Source organism: Nannobrachium achirus (assembly GCF_963921795.1).
Source record: "Nannobrachium achirus genome assembly, chromosome: 16".
Lineage (NCBI taxonomy): Eukaryota > Metazoa > Chordata > Actinopteri > Myctophiformes > Myctophidae > Nannobrachium > Nannobrachium achirus.
In genome coordinates this window covers 48,221,329-48,235,713 of record NC_137823.1, presented here as the reverse complement: position 1 = coordinate 48,235,713, position 14,385 = coordinate 48,221,329, and the positions used below count along the sequence as shown (strand labels likewise).

Genomic DNA, 14,385 nt, shown 5'->3' with positions numbered 1-14,385 from the left:
AAAGGATGATGCCATAAGCAATGCTTCAACAGATATAATTATGTTCCAAGTCATCCTGAGATCGTCATCAATTGGCTGAATTCAAATATTCAGCTACTGTATTGTGACTCTTGTGATATCAGGATGACCAAAAAAGGTGGCATTTCACTTGAAAAGTGAAATAAGTCAAACAAATTGCTGCTCACTGTGGACTCTGGATCCAGTGTGTTAAACAGGTAAACCTTTGGAGCAGGGGTTCTCAAAGCTTTTCGTTTCAAGGACCCCTATAATTCAGAGAGTATACACATGGAACCAAAGGGACCCTCATGGCCCCTTTGGTTCCATTTTGTATACTATTACTCGCAGAGTTACAGACCTATAAGGGTCGACTTGGAACCCCCTGAGGGTACAATCTAGCGAGGATACTGTAAGTGGATCATTATCCCCTCACAGTCCCACTCACATCAGCCCTTATTACCGCCAGTGTTGATGATTACTGCACCTACTGTAGGTTCAGAGCATCTCTTTGCCTTGTCATGGGCATGTAGGGGACTGTGTGTATGTGTGTGTGTGTGTGTGTGTGTGTGTGTGTGTGTGTGTGTGTGTGTGTGTGTGTGTGTGTGTGTGTGTGTGTGCATGCGTGTGTTCTATTACAATCAGAACGCGTATTAGGTGACATAAGCCGCCTCACACCACACAGAAACAAGTATTATAATGAGGCTATCTGTATACTGTATATGACTCCACCCGCCTCTCACTCCTCTCTCACTGCAAATCCTCTTACAGGTGGATTAAGGGGCTAAGATTTCTACTATGCATACTGAGATAGAGAGAGAGAGAGAGAGAGAGAGAGAGAGAGAGAGAGAGAGAGAGAGAGAGGGATGAGAGAGACAGAGACAGAGAGAAGCAGAGACAGAGGATGAACCAAAGGGACCATGCGTGAAAGAGACAAGCACAGACAGAGGAAGATGTAAAGCAAACACAACACAACACAACAAACAAGAGGAATGGAGAGGATTCCTTGGCAAGAAGTGTGCCAGGAATGGTGTAGGAGATTATTGGGGACAGCGGTGAGTACACTTATTTCACACTAAAAGCTACAAAAGGATACCATACTCTCTACAAAGCAACTTTACTATGCTATTGACTTAGAAGGATGACCCTGCATTTTGCAGTGTCATGAGATATAAATACACTGCTCTTTGAAAAGGTACATACTGTAGGTGTGTGTGTGGGAGGAGAGAGAGAGAGAGAGAGAGAGAGAGAGAGAGAGAGAGAGAGAGAGAGAGAGAGAGGGTGTCACATTACTGGAGAGATCACCTTAATTGAGCCCACTGAAACTCATGACCTCCTTTAGGCGTACTGTGAGCGCGTGCGTGCCTGCCTGCCTGCCTGCGTGTGTGTGTGTGTGTGAAGGAGAGCGAGAGAGAGAGACGGACAGAATCATGCATGAAATGAACTTAAAACTTAAACTAAACACTAATGAGCTACTTGCTCATTAGTAGGGATACACTGTACTAGATCTGAGCCCTCGGAAATCCCAACCACACAACTCAGAACACTTTTTACGACATTGCTTTGGGATAGGATCATTCTCAACATCCTCCCAAGACCTTTCACATCACACCACACTAGTGTGTGTGCGTGCACACTAGTGTGTGTGCGTGCACACATGCGCGCTTGTGTGTGAGTGTGTGCGTGTGCGCGCGCGTGTGTGTCTCTGTGAGTGTCGTGTCAAAGACGTAATGAATTCAATCAGGAGCCCACAGCAGTTTTCCCTCCATTATGTTCCTAACAGGGAAAGAGAACGGAACCTTTCATGGTGAAACAGACACCTCTCTCAGAGAGCCCACTCAACACCGAGCCCACAGGGACAGACTGACCAGGACCTCCAGTAAACAACATGTGGTCTGCTCTGTGTGTGCTGCTGTTTGTGGCCCTGGAGGGCAGAGCAGACAACCAGTCCTCTGCCACCCAGGACAATGGTGGGGGCTCCCAGTGTGGGGAATACACTAGCCAGGTATGTCCTGTCATTTTAGAGAACATGTCAATACACTGAAGGACCATACTGGTGATCTGGCATGTTTAGCACATTGACTATATGACTCACTTCTTGACATTAGATGCTGCCGAGCATTTCCCAAAGTGTGGTTTGTTCGCCATTGGATCGTGTTCATTTCAGTACAGTATGAAAATCAACTTGTAGGGACTTGAAAAGTGCTTGAGATAGGTAATCCAAAAACCTAAAATTACCATTACCGCAAATTTCTTTTGCAAAAATGGTGTGGATTTATTTTTAACTCATTGCCTGCCAAACCTTTCCAGAATGACGTTTTTTGTTTGTTGGGTTTTTTTACACTGGAAGGCGCTGTTCACTAGCCAATGGGTCACCACTTATTTGTGGGGTTCTTTGGACGTCACCAGACACGTCGATAACGTAACCCTGTCTTTCTTATTTCCTCGTCTTTAGGAGACAATGGGAAAAACACCACATAGCGCATGTCTATGGGGCGATGTGGTGGAAAGCGAGGTTGACACAAGAGGCTCCATCTTTCAAATGGACCAGGATTACTGTATCTTCCAGATTCTAGCTCAAACGTCCACATCAAGGATTTACCAACCGCGCAATGTTTAGACAACAGCTGATTAAATGATTTAAGTTCGGTAACGTTAATGACTAGAGAAAATGTAAGCAAACAAAAAACTGTTTGATATACAGTACATCGAAAAACCAACAGACAATGAAAATGATTCCGATACAGTTCTTTAACTTGTTTTAGATATAAAGCACTGAGATGACAACAGTCAACTTCAAAAAGCACTGTTTTCAGACATTGACCAAATGACCATCGGCCTACAGGTCCCCCAGAAGGCAGATGCCCAAAGCCCTTACATAATACAATACATAATAACATATTTAATATTCCTAACCATATATAGTTCCAACAACAAAGTCTTGAAAGGGTTGAATTCTGTAAGGTGTTTAGAGTCAATATAAAGAATACGAAGAAGTGACTGATGTGTGTTTAGAACACGTTTAGGAGGCAGCCTGCTGCAGGTCAGTCAGTGAGGACCTCAGCACAACAATGGATACAATACATGATCATTAGTGGGTGGAAGGGAGACATGGAGAAACTGAAAGGACTGCTAGTGAAAACAGCCGATCAACAAGCACACAACACCTCGCACCGCGAGGCATTGTGTGCTTGTAGATCTGACAAAAACACAATCTAGGAGTAGAAACCGAGTTTTATCCATTTCCCTGAATGTGTTACCACTAGTCCCGGGCGGTATGCACACTCACATATACGGTATGGGGGGATTGATAGGTGTCTCAGAAGTAATGTTGGAGAACTCAGACAGGTGCCCGTTGGGCAGAACAGTCATCATTGATGTCCAGTTGTGCAATACCCATTGTATCAGTCTGTGATGAAGTCAGAGTATGATGTCAGCATGCAGACAGACAGCCATTGTGGTGACACTGTATATTATATCAGTGATGTCAGCATGCAGACCGACAGCGGACATCATCTCCAAATGTGGGCATTGTTTCAGCATGTGGCTGTTACCATGATGGCCACACTGTTTAGTATCAGTGATGTCAGCATGCTGATCTCCAAATTTGAATTTTTTCAGCATGCGGCTGTTACCATGGCGGGGACACAGTTTAGCATCAGTGATGTCAGCATGCAGACAGACACCGGACGCCGGACGGACAGACATTCGTTAAAGCAGTGGTTCTCAACCTTTTCAGGCTGTGACCCCCAAAATAATCATATTTTAACTGGGGACCCCCCCCCCCCCCCCCCCCCCCACACACACACACACACACACACACACACACACACACATTACATTTTGTATTTTGTATAACTCGGTTCTAGTGTGAAAATAGCAGATCTACATGCTTACAACGTTGTGAGCATGTAGATCGGCTATTTTCACAATTTCTGCCTCTAATATTTGACAGTTTTCACTTTAGAAATGTGCAGATACCCTCTAAACACTTACACTTTATGTCGGTTTGTTTACTGTTGAGTGAGAAAACAATGTTGCACATTAAGCTAATCATCTGGGGACCCCCCAAAAAATATTTTGTGAGCCCGCCAGGGGTCCCGACCTAGAGGTTGAGAACCACTGCGCTAAATGAATAGTTAGATTGGTCTGGGAGGACATCCGGATCTCCGGATGACGTCATCTCCAGATGGATCATGGGAAAGAAACCGAGACCAACTGACGGCAGTGGCCAATGTGTTAAATATATTTTTCAGGGTACAGACCGGTAGGGTTCATTTGGTTCCATTTGTACACTGTCAAGAGTTACAGACTTGTATGGGTCCATTTAGACCCCATAAAGGAACCCACATAGTCCCTTTGCACTTTGAGAACCACTGGTATACTGTATATTGAAATAATAATGTGTGGTTGTCACAAAATCCCCAGGCACACCTGAGCGTGTTTCAAGGGAAGGTTTTGCTCAACTCAAGGACGGTCTGGAACGGTTCAGGATATATTGGGTGCAGATTCAGAAAATACGTATGAAGGAACGTACAATCCGTACTCTGTAAGTTCTTAAGAGTCTTTTTTAATAATGATTCGCAGCAGCAGTATATATACCGTGTCTGCGACCCAGTGTTCGGGATTGTTTTCTCACTTCTCAGTTGAATAATGAGTTTTCTGTGGAGGATATCGTGACTATACTGCACTTCTCTCCAATAATTAGACTTGAGACCAATCAGAGAGACGTTCGAGGGATTTCGGAGGTACATAGGAGTAGGTGGAGGGACTAAATCAGGCATGTGTGATCCAGCTGAGGGACACGTGGATCTGAGATATGTTTTCCCCAGCCGCACATGCTATCAACCATATTCAGATCCCAGCCTGCACTTATAGTAGACCATCCATTTTTACCTCTAGAAATCTGCACTGATCGGAATCAGTGTGTGGACTTTCTATTTTTTGTATTTCCTAATCCACTGTTGGTTCTGCACCTGCCATCCAGCGGATGTGCCATTTTTTTTGGTTTCTTTCACCATATCTCCCTCCCTTAACACAGGTGATGGAGAACGGGATGTGTCGGCTGGTGGCCACGCTACCTCAGGTGGACGACGAACAGAGGTGTCCAGACATGTTCCGCTGCACCGACGAGGTGTCCTACTGGCTGCACCAGAACCAGGACCGCAAACAGCAGATCCTCACACTGAAGGAGACCATCTCTGAACTGCAGGAGGAGCTCAGGAACCACCGGCACCGGATCAAGGCTCTAGAGCTGCAGGTGGGTGGCTGACATACTATTATATATACCAGGGGTTTTCAAAGTGGGTGACGGGGCACCCTGGGGTGCAGTGACGGCAGTCCAGGGGTGCCGCGAGATCATTTGATAATATTTTGAATTTTATTTGGACACTTAAAAATATATTTAGTATCATTTTACACTTGAAGTACAAAGTTATTTTCAGTCAGTTCTAACCAAAATGGCTATTATCTCAACTTTTTCCTCTCAACATAATCGCTAAAATATGCCATAAATATAAGGTGCTGGGAGTGAAAATTATGAATATTATGTAGGTTTGCCTCGATTGAAACAAATATTTATAGGGGTGCCCTGAGCCAAAAAGTTTGGGAACCCCTGCTATATACCAATTGTTCCCGAAAACTGGGTCGCAGACACATTTGTTGGTCACGGACACATTTTTATGGGTCCCTTTATTTTTTGGTTTCATACATTTTGTTTTTAGTTACGGTATTATTATTTCAAAACATTTTCAAAAAATATTCAAATGTTTAAGTAGTGAAAATAGTTGATCTACAAGCTCACAATGGGGCACGAAGCATCGCGTTGTGTGCTTATAGATCTGCTATTTTCACTACTTTGGCCCAACTCAGACATGGTACTACTAGTATATACTAGTACCATGTCTGAGTTATGGGAGCTGACGGTATGTCAGCTCCCGTACAAGTAACTGCGAGGGCAGCGACAGCAGTGTCTTTCAGACAATCAGCTTGGTCCCACTTTCCCAAACAAGATTTCAACGACGGGGAAGTGAGCGAATCCTTTTAGAATTGTAATCTGGCCGAGGTCTACTCCTCGTAGACATGTGCTTGTCGCTGGTTTCTTGTTGCTTCACACAGAATGGAATAAGATTACTTTGATCGTGGCATTTTAAAGTCAGATGAAAATGTGATTACTGTGACCATAACAGGGCATTGGCGAAAGGGGCATGCATTACTAATGCATCCATTTCGAATAAATCATTTGTTTCAAAAGTAAATATTAGGATTATTGCATTTCTTCCATTTTAAGCCATTTTGACTTGTTCACTTCTGTGATTCACTTCAAGAAAGCGATTACGTTTGACACACATTTTAACCATGTACCACTGACTTTCTTGTGATATGAAAATTTCATATCACGATTATTGTGACAAAAGAAATCGCGATTTACGATATTATCGCTATAATCAAAATCCATTATCCTGGGGTGGAATATATGCCCAAAAAATAGCAGATCTACAAGCTCGCAACGCAACACGTGAGCTTGTAGATTGCCTATTTTTTGGCAAAGACATTTGATAGAGAGTGAAAAAAAGACTATCAAGTACGCATATTATAAGTTCCTTTTAGGGTTTAAATGGTACAGGATATGCAGCTTAGCAAATAAAAGGTGAATTGATCCCAGTGCATGACGGAACACAATATCACGATAAATTAAATCTCCACGATATGATTATCATGAGTGTTTTTTTATCACGATAAACGATAGCGTCACGTATCGTCCCATCCCTAGTGCCGCTTGGGACAGACATGGCATGGCAGTATCTCGCTGATATTGACCATGCCTGCACCATACCTTTGTTTTATCATACATCATGGTGTACAGTTCTGTGTTGTGATACATTGTCTGGTTGCCCAGGCACCGTCCTTGACCCGGGTCGCTAACAGGATTAGCCTCCTGCTCTTCCACGTGCGTCTAAGGCAGTGAGCCACCCACCACACAAAGGTTAGCCTAGCTGCCGTTGGCCAGTGGCCACAGAGCCAGCTGGATGGTGACCGGGGTTAATGGGTGTTTCACATGAAAACAAACTGATCCTTCCTATCCCGGGCTCGGAATAGATCATGTGCTGATGATGCACATCCTAGTTTTAAGACTGCCTAGTGCCTGTTCAGGATACTGCATGTGTGTCTTCTCATGCGATGCGTGCATACCTGAATGTGTCTGTGCATTTACATTTATTGCTAGAGTGAAGAAAAGAACCATGGCAATGTGTCCCTGGAGCAGCGTTTTCATGATTTGGAAGTGCATTACGACGAAGCCAGAACTCTGCTGCACTTACAGGGCACTCTCATCATAGACCTACAGGTATACTCTCATCCTAGACCTACAGGTATACTCTCATCTTGACCAGGGCTGATGGAGAGGGCCACTATACAGTATATCCACACTCATCTCTGTATGGGGACGGCATGTGGCCCATGTACAGTATGCCCTAGGTATTCTCTCATCCTGTGGATCATATTATTATAATAGACCAACGTACAGTATATTCTCATCCAACACTTAAATCTTGCTCACACGTATCTCATGCAATAGATGTATAAAATGGACACTTTCCAAAGCCAAAATGGCCTGGTGCAATTGAGCTGACTACTGTGCCTGTGTTGCTGTTTAGAACCAGGTCCATAACCTAACAGCCCGAGCCGAAAGAGAAAAAACGAGTGCGGGCTGCACGATCAACGTAGTCCAACCCAGTGCTCTGGCGAATGCTCAGGAGGCCCTGCACCCAGGTACACACACACACACACACACACACTTACACGCACACAGACACAACACAACCACCAAATGCTGCCATCAAAGACACCCTTTACCACAAATACCTTCAACCTACCAGCAGAGGGAAGCAGATCTCCCTTATTTGACTTGGCACGTCTTTGCGGCCTGCAATTCTATCTCACATTTGACTTCCTCAGAGGTTCAGCACGTGAGGAACTGCCCCATGGACTGTGCTTCTATCTACTACAATGGTATGAGGAGATCAGGACTCTACACGGTGGTGCCGGCAATGGGGGGCATGCCTGTGGAAGTCTACTGTGATATGGACACTGATGGTGAGTTACCCACACATATAAAGTAACTGTATACACAATCATGTCAATAAGCAGATTAAGCAATAATATGCTATAGTATACCATTAGATATTGAGGTTGTAGGTACTGATGGCAGAGTGATGTGGATCACCACACCGGTGCCAATACTCATGTATGTACTGCAGTGATGCTACTAGCCCTGCATCCTGAGTCCCAGACCCATATTTATAATAAAGTATTAAACTAAGCATCCCTGCATCCCCAGGATGCATACAACACTATCCTTCCTGCTATCAATCATTTCACTGCACCAGCTGAGCTGCATGTGGTGGAGTCTCCACAGCTGTGCGTTCTGGCATTATTGATGAGATGATTGAGAATTTGTCTTGTAAATCTATCCATGCTTCTGTCCTTTATTAACTACATACATACATAGTAGCTATTTGCCACTGTCACGGGACCCATACAATTATTCTGGGACCCATTTGAATGGCCACCTGTGGGTCCCGGGACCCATTACATTGAAAACCTAGCAACATCACTGTACTGTATAGTGTACATACACCTTTTTAGGACAACTCTCCTAGCTCTCTACAGGAGTAAAAAAGTAATTTTGGTTGCTGGGTGCAGATTCTTGTACTGTAAGTATCAGAATAAAGGTAATATCCCCACTCTCTGGAGTAGTTTCTTGAAGTTGTATTAATTCACAAGACACAACACCAGCAAACGGACCGGTTTTGGCCTATGGCCTTCCTCAGCGTTTCAAACTGGAGTTCCTTGGGCAGAAGTGACTTAGGCCTATATAGACAACCTAAGATAGGGTACTGCTGTGTCTAACCAGGAAATACAATTCTCACACGTTTCCATTTTTTTAACAATCTTATGAATTAATAAAACTTCAAGAAACTATTCCAGAGTGTGGATATTCCCTTTATTCTGAAGTTTCCTTTTTAAACATGTTTTGACCAAAGAAAAGTATACAGTACTTAACACTTATGTTGCTATGATTTTTTCTCTTCAATGTCCCACGTTGCCATGGTTACCATAGTCTTCCATGTAATTGCGCAATTGTGTAAAAAGTGCACGCCCATGCCTAGATGATGCACCACGTGTGTTCACACTGTTCACAGCTTTCAAACAAAAAAATCTGCTTGGAAATCCGTTCAGGCATTCATGATTTATCAGCCATTATGTTTTCTTCAGATGTAAACAAACATGGCTGCCATGTTTGAAAGAATGGGTTGGTATGGGGGTTAAACATGCAATTTCGCGATCGCGATCATGCCTAATACATTTTTGGAGGTCCAAATTTTTTTTTGAAAAAAAAACAAAAAAAAATGGCCCAAACTCAGGAAACTCGGGGTTGGCACAGCGTTGGTACCAATACAAACTCGGGAAACTCGGGGTTGGCACCAGATGTGTTAAATACTGTATTCTTAATGTCATCCCCCTGTATTAGTCGCTCTGGATTAAGAGCTTCTACTAAATGCCTAAATTGTAATATTAGCAATATTTTTGATACTTTGTCAAGTAATAAATCGATAATAAGAATGCCATTATCTGCCTAACCCTACTAAAGACATAATATTCTACTGAACATCTTCCATTCTTGTTAAGTCACATGTGTTCCATATCAGACGCTTTCCTACCAGTGCCTTGTCTTCCTTCATCCTCAGGTGGGGGCTGGACTGTGTTCCAGAGACGAATGGACGGTTCAGTGAGCTTCGACCGGCTCTGGAGGGACTACAAGGAGGGTTTTGGTGACCTGCACACAGACTTCTGGCTGGGCAACGACCACATCCATGACCTCAGCACTCAAGGAGACTACAGCCTCCGCATTGACCTGGAGGACTGGAGCAACAAGCACAAACACGCCCTCTATCAGAGCTTCAGGTAGACAAAATGTGTCTATTTGTTTATACTTTGATTAGTGTTCACCCTTGGCTGCAAAGCCATCCTGACAGCGTGCCGCGGGTTCGAATCCCTATGGATAGGCCAAAAATCTGATTTGCTCTGGCAGTGTGCACATAAGAGTAGCTTTAAAGCCTAAAACATATACATAAAGACTCAACTTGGCCTCATAACATGTTTTGTGTGTGTGTGTGTGTGTGTGTGTGTGTGTGTGTGTGCGTGCGTGCATGCGTGTGTGAATGTGTGCGTGTGTGTGTGTGTGCGTGCGTATGTGCTGTGCTCATGTGCGTACAGTGTGGAAGACGAGGAGCATCAGTATCGCCTCCATGTGTCAGGCTTCAGCGGCACCACGCAGGACTCTTTCAGCTGGTACCATGACAAGCAGAGCTTCAGCACCCCTGACAGTGGCAACATCTGTGCTGAGATCTCCCACGCTGGCTGGTGGTACAACCAATGTTTCTATGCCAACCTCAATGGAGTCTACTACAGAGTAAGCAGCTATGTGTATTTAGTAGTACCGGTAGTGTTAGTATTCGTGTTCTTAGAATTTATATTATCATCAACCCATTAAGGCCGATTCTGCAAAATGTCATCTAAATCCTTTGAAGAATTTTCAAAAATGATCAATGTTTCTATGATCAATGGATCATTCTCAAACTTTTTCATGTCAAATACCCCTAAAATCATATGTATTTGGCCGCGGACCCCCATCTCTACATATGTTGTTCCAGTGACCCCCAGAAGCAAAGATCAGAGTTCCAAAAGTTCACTTCTTTAAAAATATATTTGCACAAACTTTCATGATTTTTCAGAAATAGCAGCTCTACAAGCTCATAGTGTGGCCCTACCTGCTATTTATTAATAGCTTAAGTATAAAATAATGGTTAAAGGGGTTGAAATCTAATGTGACACAGATGCTTTCCAGACCAGGTCTAAATGGGTTCATATAAAATATATAATGCAAATAAAATATAACACAATACCTGTCACCCCACAGGGAGGCCGCTACACCCCTAAAAGCCGGGGTCGGCTGGGTCCTGACGGGGTCGTCTGGTACTCCTGGAGAGACACAGACTATTACTCTCTGAAGAAAGTCAGCATGATGATGCGACCACGAACATTCCGACCTCATTTTTCTCCCTGAATCACTGACAATAACAATAAATGAAGACAAGGGAAATGCAATGGGACACATCACATGTATGAATGACGTGGGCCACTCAAAATGTGGTCAATAACCATGACAACATGGTGCCTCTACCCAAGGTGATGTCTAGCGAGGACGCATAGCGTGGAAGGACAATACTGCTTTGATATAACGTACCTGGAGAGCAGTTGACTTGCCACATTTCACAATACACCACTACCCTTACCATCGGGAAGTGCATCTCCTACGCTATACCGTATTTAAACTGCCAATGGCAGCCTCTATGCCAATGATGTTTCATAAACACTGGACAGATTTCCTAAGTATGTATTTTTAAAGTACACAAATGTTGCTGTAATTTTGTACTTCTATTTTGTAACATTAGCTTTTTAGCATGAAGAAAATTGGTAAGTAAGTAAGATGGTTTGACGGGGGCTTCCAAGCACTGAAGGGAATTGTGTTGAATCGCAGGCATAGGACTGCTACAGTACATAAATGCTCTTCTCTCTATTATCAGTGTATCTGAAGAACTAGCCTATATTATTGTATCATCCTCTTAAATAAAAATCAATGGTCTGCTGACTGAGTGTTCAAGAGGTATTCTAAAGCCTACAATGAATTGCAAGGTCTAAAAGGTTGTGCTCCTTTTCAGTCAGACTTTAATGAGTAGGCCTATACTCATCTTTTTTTAATCAGTCGTTCCTAAAACCCTGATTTGATGCCATCCACAGGCTTAATTCAAGGGTGTCTAGGTTTGAGCATTCGTGGGGACTGAATTTGACATTTAACCAAAAACCCTGCTGTAATTGCACTGAACATGTGGTTAATTATCATACAGTATATAGTTATACCTTAGCATACCAATTGCTCTCATTTTGTATATCTTTTCCCAAATAACCAAACCAAGTACACTCTTCATACATGGCCACCTACAGAAATGTATAGATGTAGTCATCAAACTGTGGATCAACATCATTTCCTACAACTTTTTCCAGGCAGAATAATAACCACATTGTTCATAAAAGTGCATTTTACAGAATGCTTCATTCTACTCTTTTAACAATGCCATAACTGTACCATTATTACAACAATGTACCTAAAGGAACTTTGTACACGATCGTTTCTTAAGCCAAAACGACTCACATGTGGCCCTGCACCCACCCGTTTTCATTCCTCTGATAAAAGAAAATACTTTGTAGAAGAATCACAATTACTCAAACAATGACTTGATTATTTATACTGTAAATTGTTTCTCATTCTATTTGAGACTCATTAAATGTATATCAATTGTATTTACAGTGCATGCTATACACGTGGAGCAACATGCTGTGCACATTTATGGTTTCTACTTAACAGAGCCTTCATTAGTATCATTGGTAACACCTGTAAGATAGGGACATTTCTTGACAATATGTCTGCGTTGCTTACCCACCATTGAAGCACAACTTGTCACTAAAACCCAGTCCATGAGGTTGTTGGAGTTTTCTGCTGCTGTCAATCAATGCCCTTGTGTTTTGGAGAAGGCATATTATAACCACGAAACAAAAAATATATATGCATTTTCTGTTTGTCACATTGTCAGCAAATCTGTCCACCAGAGGGTGCTGCAGCTCAACTGTGCACAACTAGTTTGTCAACTACTGTGTGAGCTGAGGTCCTGTGAGTGGGAATACAGTCAGTGAACCCACAGTGGAGATTGTAGATAGGAAGCCTTTGTTTCCCAGTGGAAGTGCAAAACATTAACTAACTCACCACAGGAAACTAGGCCAAAGTAGCCTAGCTTCTGGTAGTATGCATCTAGCTTTTTACTACTGTAGAATGCCAATATCACACAGTGGATTCCACAGTTCTTTACTACTATTGACATTAATGTGTCAATTTAGGCATCTCATGGCAAGCTGAGTCTATAGAGTAGTCCATCCAACAGGACACACACAAAAAACAGGTGCTGGGCTGAGGTAACTTTTCAAGCCCATACTCTCTTCATCACTGGTGATATCACTACACCAAATACAGAGAAGTAATCCAACCTCTCTCAGAAGCAGATCCTGAATAAAGTGAACTTCCTTCCCCATCCCTGTGTAGAGTATATAAGGCTACAATACATGATGTCTAGCCCCTGCCAACCACATGCCCCACAAAGCTATCAAGGTGTCAATCTCTAACAGCCCATGAGTGATTAGCAGGTTGTGGTGCACCATGCCTCTAGAACAGGGGTGCCCACACTTTTTTGATGTGAGATCTACCGGTACTTTTAAAATTACTAGCTCAACATGATCTACCCATCCAAAATGTTTTAGCTGAGGGCCTGAGGGGGGCTTTGGAATAGCAGCACTGGCGTTACATTTTTAGACAAACACACTTACTGTAAGGGGGAAATAAATAGGAAATACTGGGGGAAATGTCTTCATCCCATTCTGTATGGAAGTGGGTTCTTTGTAATGCTACTGACTCTTGAACAAAGTATTGCATTGGAGGTTTGCCTACTTGAAGCCATGAGCTGACAGGCCCTTCTTGATGTCATATTCTTTTTATATTTTAATTACATATTTTTAGAGGCATGTCATGTGGTCTACCTGCACACCATTGGTGATCTACTGGTAGATCACAATCTACCTTTTGGGCACCCCTGCTCTAGAGACATGTTGCACCAACCTGCGCCTAGAGTCTAGACTGACACACGCAGATGTACATGGTATATAAGTTATTACAATATTTACTTTCAATTCATTCTAAATTAATCAATCAATATACCGTTGCTATTCACCAGACAGACAAATCTGTCATTCCATAACCATTTTGAGTTTAACACTGAGGATGTTACTTTACAGAGTTCATGCTACATTTAAGTCGATAAAGCAAGTTCTATTGGATCACACATACGTTGTGTACATGTTTGTATGTAGGCTTCACGCCCAGCTGCACCTGATGGCATTGGGAAGTGAACGCTACTTGAAAAGGTTCTTTCACTGCCTCCTCTCCAAGTCAGCACAAACACGCCCTTTGACACGCCGCACAGGCTACCAACTCATTCTCATTCCTGCTACGTCTCCACATGAAATCTGCTGCAGGGAATAAGGACTCTACTGTGAGGGAGTGACCAAGTGTGTGTCTGAGACATTGAGAAATTGTATCTTGTACACGCACGCACACACACGCACACGCACACACACACACACACACACACACACACACACACACACACACACACACACACACACACACACACACACACACACACACACACACACACACACACA

General features: G+C 43.1%; 1 protein-coding gene across 1 annotated transcript; it reads left to right on the top strand.

Annotated features, from left to right (window-relative positions):
- Positions 1-1,882: 1,882 nt before the first annotated feature.
- On the top strand, positions 1,883-11,122 carry LOC308301093 (fibrinogen-like protein 1; the record flags this gene model as incomplete). Its single annotated transcript, XM_080744991.1, has 8 exons — positions 1,883-1,999; positions 5,036-5,254; positions 7,220-7,339; positions 7,650-7,764; positions 7,951-8,088; positions 9,744-9,960; positions 10,273-10,468; positions 10,976-11,122. The coding sequence occupies 8 exons, from the start codon at positions 1,883-1,885 to the stop codon at positions 11,120-11,122; spliced, it is 1,269 nt and encodes a 422-aa protein (XP_080601117.1).
- Positions 11,123-14,385: the final 3,263 nt, after the last annotated feature.